Raw genomic sequence first — 8,097 nt, 5'->3', positions numbered from 1 at the left:
CCCACACTAAATTTTGAAATTCAAGATTTGCAATAGATTTTTCAAAATTTTACACAAGATATTCAAAAAAAATCCTTATAATTTTCAGTTTTATCCTATACAGTTAAAATTTAGTGAAATCTGACTAATAAGACACAAATATCATTATTTCGAATAGGCTGGCGCATATTTCCATTCTCGAGTTTAGGGGCACTCGAGCAAATAAGTGGAATCTTGTAAGATGAACAAGTTCATTAGAGAGCCGCGATGAGACTTCACACTAGTGACTATTTCATTGTTATTTTATGTTATATTATTTGACTATGGATCCTCAATCGTGGGATTGTTTATGCTCAACAATATTTTCTTGAAAATTGACTTTTTGTTTCAAAAGATGAACAAATATAATGGAAAATTTTGATCGAATAAAACTTAGTATCTGTACGAGCTTATGCTGTCTACCTATAGCCTAATTACAACCTCCACAACAATTTTCTCTTTATGTCGTGTAAGGGTCTGATGTATCAATACTTCTTGATAGCATTGGAACCAGAATCATTAGTGAGAAAAGATCAAATCCTAGCAGAAATGAGGATCGTGGATTCGAAGACATTGACGAGATAAAATCCGCCCTCAAGAAAAAAAGCCCTATAAATTTTCTTATACTGCGGGAAAAAAATCCTATAGTATAAACTTAGATCGTTATCTGAATTTGCTAGCAATTTCAACATCATGGATCTCAAGATAATCTTGAAATCATCTCAGTTTCATTATATCAAAAATTACTCGATACGAAGCATAATATCCCAATTTTTCGATAAATATCAGTAAAATTTTAGTACAGCAAAATTGAAATTTTAATAAAAGAGAATTATGACTAATATAAAAAACCATATGAAAATTTTTAGTTTAAAGATTAAGTTAAAACTAAAATATGGTTGATGAAATTTTAATCAGACTCGTTCAATCCTAGTCATATCCATCGATCTACTGACAGATACTAAGTACAAGCTGGACAAGCTTGAGAAAAGAGTTGAATACTATGAGCATGTTTAATATGTTGGAGTAGACTGATTCTATGTCACGGAATCCCTAATTCTCTTTGACGATATGAGTTTATTCAAAGAATTATGTATTCGAAAGAAGATGGTGCGAAGTACTAAAATTTACTTGAATGAGTAAAAATCAGAAAAACTTTATTAAAGATGTATAATATAAGTGTGTAATTACTAACATAAAATCTATGTGGAAAATTACAGTTTTGATAAGATCTGTAACACTGAGATTAAGTAAAAACTGAAAAAATAAAATAAAAATTGCATTAACATAATCAGACTTGTTCCTTCCTAGTCAGCTCCAAGGCTTTATTGACTGGATCATTAGGATCGTTCATATATCTTTTCCAGAACCAGTGGTCTCTCCATACTTGTGTCATTTCTTCAATAGGAATATTCTTCGTCTCAGGCATGAAGAAGTAACAAAAGATAGTCATCAGCACCACGAAGAATGCAAAGAAGACGAAGAGACCAAACTTCATTGTGCACAGCATCGAAAGGAACACTTGAGCCACTAAGAATGTGAAGAACATGTTCACTGCCACATTAATACTTTGTCCAGCCGATCTGATCTCCAACGGGAAAATCTCACTTGGATAAAGCCATCCCAATGGCCCCCAAGACCATGCGAAACCGGCAACATAAATGCAGATGCATATCACCACCAACATGGCAAACCACTTTGGCAGCAACGTCACATCTCCCGTCACACCAAATTTGGCTCCAATAAGAGCTGCAACTGCAATCTGTATCGACAACAAAATGCAAAAGATTACATTAGCAACGACCAGGTATAATTAGTATGACTGCACGTTTCTTGAAAATCAGTTAATTTTTTACCTGAAAGATAAGCATTTGGACTCCTCCTTCAAGAAAAAGAGTTCTTCTGCCCCACTTGTCAGCGTATGCGACAGATACTAAAGTTGCAAAGACATTTACGACGCCAGAAATAACAGCTGACATGAGAGAAGCATTGTTTCCAAATCCAATGGTTTTAAAGAGCACGGGGGCATAGAACATAACCACGTTGATTCCAGTGAGTTGTTGGAAGAAAGGGATCAAGATGGACATAACCAACTGAGGACGATAGCACCGCCTCTTTAAGATGTTTTGCCATGGATTCTGCACTAGTCTTGCTTCATTCTTGGCTGCAAGAATATCATTAAATTCAGCATCAACATTTTCAACTCCACGAATGCGCTTGAGCAGTGCTTTCGCTTCCTCTTCCTTTCCCCTATCCACAAGAGAGTTTGGGGTATCGGAGAGGAAAAAGGACGCAATAATGATGATGACAGCAGGAACGCCAGCCAATCCCAGGCTGAGCCGCCATCCCCAGCCACCCTCAATCTTAGCAAAGATATAGTTGAACAGGTTGGCTACCAATATTCCAATTGTGATCATCAATTGAAAGCAAACATTAAATGTGCCACGCCAATTATATGGAGACATCTCTGATAGATAAAGAGGCACGGACTGCGTAATTAATAGAAGCAAAACGAAGTTAGATGAATGATCCAAATTTTAAATCAACAATAAGTAAATTCTGATACAAATCAATTCTGTTACCTGGTTAGCAAAGCCAACGCCAATGCCCAATAAAACACGGCCTATGATTAGCATACTGATGTGCACTGCCGCAGCGTTGATGATGGCACCAACCAAGAAAATTATTCCACCAAGCATCATTGACTTTCTCCGGCCAAATTTCTTGGTCATTGTTGATGCAAAAAAGGAAGCTACGAGGGCAGCCAAATAGAGGGAAGATGTAAAAAGTGTCAAAATCTGGCTGTCAAACTTGCAGTATTGATTAGTTGATGTATCATCCATCTGTTTATGGTAAACAGACGGAAAGAATTTTTTCAGAAAAGGTGCCATGGAAGTAACTCCACCTGCATCAAGAAAATCAAGAAACTTAAACCAGAATTCTTCTTGAATGATCAAAACCGTGAAAAAGAATTAGAAGGCTAAGTTGTATACCTGATATACCAATATCATAACCAAAAATCAATCCTCCCATGGCTGCAGCCATTAATGTTATGACCACATACCATGTGAGTTTTCCAGGGTACTTTGCAAGATCGTCACCCTGACCGCCTGGGCTAACAGCAATACCAACAACACCCATATCTCCGAATGCAGAACACTGAAATTCAAAAAGAAGCAGAGATTAAAGAGATAGTATTGAGAACTCGAGACTGCGTTGGTATATATAGAGACTTGAGGGATGAAAAAGGCTTGCAGTTTGTTTAGAAGTCTAAAATAAATTTACACTAGGATTCCTACAGGACAATTTATCCATATTTGATCAATACATGTCCTGGAATAACAGAAATTCTGATCCAAGGAGGATTTTACTTTTGATCTTATGTTGTAATCCAAGAATGTGTTTTCATAAAATTAGAACGCCAACTTTTCAGTTTTTCTGTGTATCCAATATTAATAATTAATTTCATTTCAATTTATTTCCGAAATGTGTATAATAGCCAAAAAGTAATTAATTACTGATATTATAGTGAATTTCTTTTATTTTTTAAAAATAAATTAATTAAAGCTTAATACAACTCACCACATGAACGATTTCGTTCAGCCGTGAACAACATGCTTGTTTGGATGTGTGTAACCTAATACATATTGTACTTTTGTTTTTCCGCCGTATTTTAAATGTTATATGAGTATTTTGAAAATTTCATACATGAATTAGGCCACTCTAATATCCTAACATCCTTTCTTGGCGTCATGGTAGAGAGAAAAAGTAAAGACGTGAGGTCTAAAAAGACTGTAATTCTCATTTTCGATATAATGCAATTCTTGAGTGGCACCGAGATGGACACAGCTCTCGCATTGAAAGTAAATCACTTTAAATAATGTGTTTTTCATAAAAATGCCTCTTAAGATATAATAAGTTGATCCTCAACATAAGTTTGTACATCTCTCTCTTTATTAGGGGGAAATACAGTGAACAACTAATTTTAAATAAATAAATAGAGAGAAAGAAGCAAGCAAACCCTTTTTTCTCCCCTGCCTTTTATTTTATTTTTAAATGTTTCGATTTTAATTAAAGAAATAAGAATATAAATCGTCTTTCAATAAAAATGAACATTTTTAACCATCGAGTACATGCAGACCCTCCACTAAGGACTAACTGGTTACAACAGACTTAAACGATGGGATGTCCGAAACTTTGGTAGCAAAACCCGTCGGTCCACATCTGCACTTGGGTTCACTCGAGCTTCATTAAGGTGACTTGTTACTTTATAAGTCGGAAACATATGACACAATTTTTCTTTCTATAAAATTATTGCAATTGACATCGACATTTTGATATTTCAGTGTAAATAATATAAAGCGCCTATGTAGTAACCATTCTTTCAAAATTCAAATTTTTCCATGCTCACTTTTAATCATACATTCTCACAATAAAATAATATTCTTCAAGTAAACTCAAAACTTTTTCCTACTTTTTAACCAGACATTCTCCTAAAAAAAAATGAAAAAAACTCATTCTTCCCAAATGCAAAAGAGTAAAATATGGTCTATTGCATTGTCGTTGATGCAAAACAAAGTATTCAAATAGTTTTATCATCCCTCTCAAGTTCCATTTTTTTTTCCTGCCTTAAATATTATTTCTCATCTCAAAATTTTCACTTACGCAGAACGGGAGATCTTCACAGCAATGATTCGGATTCATTAGCCCTCCATTCTACAATTGCCAGCGTATGGCGGCCACCACAAGCAACAAGTTTAGCACACCAACGTCCTTCCGTTTCGTTGCCGCTGAGATCTACGGGAGGTGGTAAGTTTATGGGAACTTCTGCTGGATGACCAGTAGTAACTTTACGCCCATATCCTAAACGTCCATGGTCTCCACGCCCAAACTGCCACAGGACGAGTCAATATTTCGAAAATCTACACAGATACGATAAAGTCTTGCCATGAATAGGGAAAACAATATTTTGATACCTACCAAGTTCCTCGGCGGAGTTCCAAGAATAATAATAAGAGTAATGTTATTTAGCACGACTAGTGCTTAACACCAGTCCAAGTGGCAGCATTAATGACATTAAATTACAGGTTCAATTAAATGAATCACATAATTTCACTTTTAGTTGAACCGGTCACATAATGTCATATAGACGGGTGCTAGATATTATTATTCCAATAATAAATACATATTTTCCGTTACATTTATAACGAGAGAGAGAGAGAGAGAGAGAGAGAGAGAGAGAGAGGGGGCACTAAGTTCAACTCATGAAATCGTAGAGAATGTAAAGCACTCACTGAAAACATGCGACCATCCTTTGTTAATGCGACAGAGTGAGTACCCCCACAAGACACCTGCAAATTAGATAAGAACCATCAATGATTGGACTTCCATGAGAAGCAAAAGGAGGAAAATATTGTACATTTGAGGTAACTATCTCAAATATATTTCGCATTTCAGCATCCAATTATGCAAAACAGTCCATTGGATAGAAATAAGCAAACAAATGGACCGATAATGACAAAGTACAATATCCTGCTAACTTGAGAGCTAAAAGCAAACTTGAGGCACTCAACGACAAGAGAGAAGATATTTAATCGTAAGAAAAGAGAGAGAGAGAGAGAGAGAGAGAGAGAGAGAACGGCATGACATTGCTTTTCCAAGACACATATGACTTCACATTGTAGTGATAGTAAAATGAAAATGGATCTTTATGAAGAACACACACACCTGCACGATATCTTCCCCAGCTAGAAGTTGAACCGTTTGAGGAACCATTTTGCTGCTCTTATCATCTCCAAATCCAAGTCTCCCATGCTCCCCTCTGCCCCAACCATATACCTATGCAACAGACACATCATCAGCAGATAACCTAATTTAGCAATAATTATACGGTTCAATTACTACACGCATTCAGGATCCCCAGTAAACATAAAGCATAAATGGAGAACTCCAGTGATATGTATAACATACAAACAAATAATAGACAGATGCAAACAACCCCAGCAAAGGTTGAGGAACTCCTTAACTGAAAGACTGAAATAGGGTTGCCCTGATATTTTGTCGCATTTATGCCAACTTTAAATATGGGGTCCCTATATTTTGAGCATTCTTACATAGAGCTTTAATATAATTACGAAAAATCTAATACAGACAACCAAATCCCAAAATTTGAAATCAACTTTCAGCATGCAATACAAATTATAAGTGAAGTTTGGCAAACAGAATTACAATGCAATGGCAAAGGATTCACTTCTATAATCATTTTTTCACTGCAATTATTTCAAACAAAAATGAATATACATTTGAGCAATTTACATACAAAATTGGAAAATGTTGACTACAAGAAATAGCATAACAAAATAATGAAAATGATGATCAAATATAAATGAACTTCTAATTTTATATTAATTCATAAGAAATATTTGTATGAATATGGACAAAGAATTATTAAATTCAAAATACTTTCAACAAACATCTTAAAAGACTTCATGAGGCTAAAGCAAAACAGTGGAATAACAACCTATTACTCTATAGTGTGTGTTTTGAAGATAAGAGAAAGAAAGAAACATGTAAGATTGTAATAATAGCAGTGGGATCAAACCAATCTGGTAAATTGAATCTTCAAAATTGTAATTCAAAGGAGAGAATTTTTTCTTATAGGGGAGAAAAAATAATGTTGGGTGACTGCTGGATGTGGAATTTAAAAAAACACAAAAACCTTTTGCTTGGTTAAGAAAAGAAAATGAATGTTCGGAAGATAAATGGTCGAATTGGTTATAAAGAGAGAAAGTAATGTTTGTTATATATTTATATGATAAATATTTTTGTATTTTCAAATTTTATTAGCTTGTTGTGTTTGCATATGATAATTCTATCTTATAGAATTTCATAAATATAATTTTAATTTTTCTTCAACTAACCAATTAACTTCACATAATTTAATTTGGGGCCTTTATCAAAATAGGGCCTCAAGCGATTACCTATCTCACCTATAATTAGGGCCACCACTAGATTGAAAAAAGCGGGCATATATGCCAATTATCAATCACAAAATCTTAAGAACCATTTGGGTGCATCTTCGGACCCACAAACTGAAGTCTGATGACGTATTTTACCCAATATCTAATATCTTTAGACCAACAACTCTGCATTTCACTATAGCATTTTACCCCATTGCCTTAACAGTCATGGAATAAATGCAAGTGACTAACAAACAGGCAGAAGGATTCAAAGATCTTTGATATTTTCAAAGTTCATAAAAAAATTCAGACCTCAAAGCTTCCACTTCCAAAAACAAAATTTTAACTGTATTGATTCCATTGAATACACTACCAAAGGTATTTTTCCTTTTTCTTTTTGCTTGCATACATGAGATCATACGTCCATGGATGTTAGGCGGATCACTCGTATGAAAATTGATGACATATTGGAGAACACTGGATCAATTAGTGCTTAATGCACACAAAATGGTCATGTAAAGTAATTAATAAGTTGCTGATCACATATTTTTCTTCAAATTACAGGGCCTAGCTGAAATTTGTGATGAAAAGAAGCCAAATCATCACACATCATTTTAGGTGATTAACTTGACGACCAGAGATGGGATATGGTTAGATTCGGCCACTACTCTTATTCCCAGCTTTTAATATTAGTTCTACAATGGTAACTACCTTTTCTCCCTGCTCAATATAACACAAGTACATGTTAGAACAAGCACAAACGAGAGAAAAAGAATCAAAGATACCTCTCCATCATCTGTCAATGCAGTAGAATGCCATCCTCCAGCAGCAATATCTACCTGGAAAACCATGCAGGGTCTATTATGTCATCCATCGTTAAAAATATATACAGAAATCAGTTTCTAAATGCGGCATGGATAAAAATATCTGAACATTTTTTTCCTTTTACTTCTGTTAATTAAAAACATTGAAGAAACGGACAGACGAATCATTTTTAATTCCTATCAGAAATTATGATGAGATACAAATTTTAACAGCTACAGGATTCTGCGGAAACCAAATGATCCATTAACAGTTGAACAGTTGGTAACATAGTTGATGACTTTTTCCTTTAAAAATA

General features: G+C 34.7%; 2 protein-coding genes across 2 annotated transcripts in view; both read right to left on the bottom strand.

Annotated features, from left to right (window-relative positions):
- Nucleotides 1-1,173: 1,173 nt before the first annotated feature.
- Nucleotides 1,174-3,216, bottom strand: LOC111382826 (sugar carrier protein C-like). The gene is made up of 4 exons (XM_023006867.1): nucleotides 3,012-3,216; nucleotides 2,601-2,923; nucleotides 1,875-2,507; nucleotides 1,174-1,780 (listed from the first exon to the last, which is right to left on the bottom strand). Exons 1-4 carry the CDS (start codon nucleotides 3,157-3,159, stop codon nucleotides 1,310-1,312), a joined length of 1,575 nt encoding a protein of 524 aa, XP_022862635.1. The 5' UTR covers nucleotides 3,160-3,216; the 3' UTR covers nucleotides 1,174-1,309.
- Nucleotides 3,217-4,544: 1,328 nt separating this feature from the next.
- Nucleotides 4,545-8,097, bottom strand: part of LOC111382758 (ultraviolet-B receptor UVR8-like) — a 9,053-nt gene continuing 5,500 nt past the window's right edge. Inside the window, exons 6-9 of the mRNA XM_023006796.1 lie at nucleotides 7,763-7,835; nucleotides 5,746-5,856; nucleotides 5,313-5,369; nucleotides 4,545-4,909 (exon numbers count right to left, since the gene is read on the bottom strand). Of these exons, the coding sequence (XP_022862564.1) occupies nucleotides 4,700-4,909; nucleotides 5,313-5,369; nucleotides 5,746-5,856; nucleotides 7,763-7,835 (451 nt within the window). The 3' untranslated portion in view covers nucleotides 4,545-4,699. The remainder of the gene's footprint in view (nucleotides 4,910-5,312; nucleotides 5,370-5,745; nucleotides 5,857-7,762; nucleotides 7,836-8,097) is intronic.

The sequence above is a fragment of the Olea europaea genome, unplaced genomic scaffold (genome assembly GCF_002742605.1).
Source record: "Olea europaea var. sylvestris unplaced genomic scaffold, O_europaea_v1 scaffold256, whole genome shotgun sequence".
In the NCBI taxonomy this organism is placed as follows: Eukaryota; Viridiplantae; Streptophyta; class Magnoliopsida; order Lamiales; family Oleaceae; genus Olea; species Olea europaea.
This window is presented reverse-complemented; position numbering and strand designations above follow the sequence as displayed.

Coding starts and splice junctions, on each gene's coding strand:
- LOC111382826 (XM_023006867.1), bottom strand. CDS start 3,159: ATGGGTGTTGTTGGTATTGCTGTTAGCCCAGGCGGTCAGGGTGACGAT. Junction 2,924..3,011: donor TTATGATATTGGTATATCAG/GTATACAACTTA, acceptor TTCTTGATGCAG/GTGGAGTTACTTCCATGGCA. Junction 2,508..2,600: donor GCGTTGGCTTTGCTAACCAG/GTAACAGAATTG, acceptor TTAATTACGCAG/TCCGTGCCTCTTTATCTATC.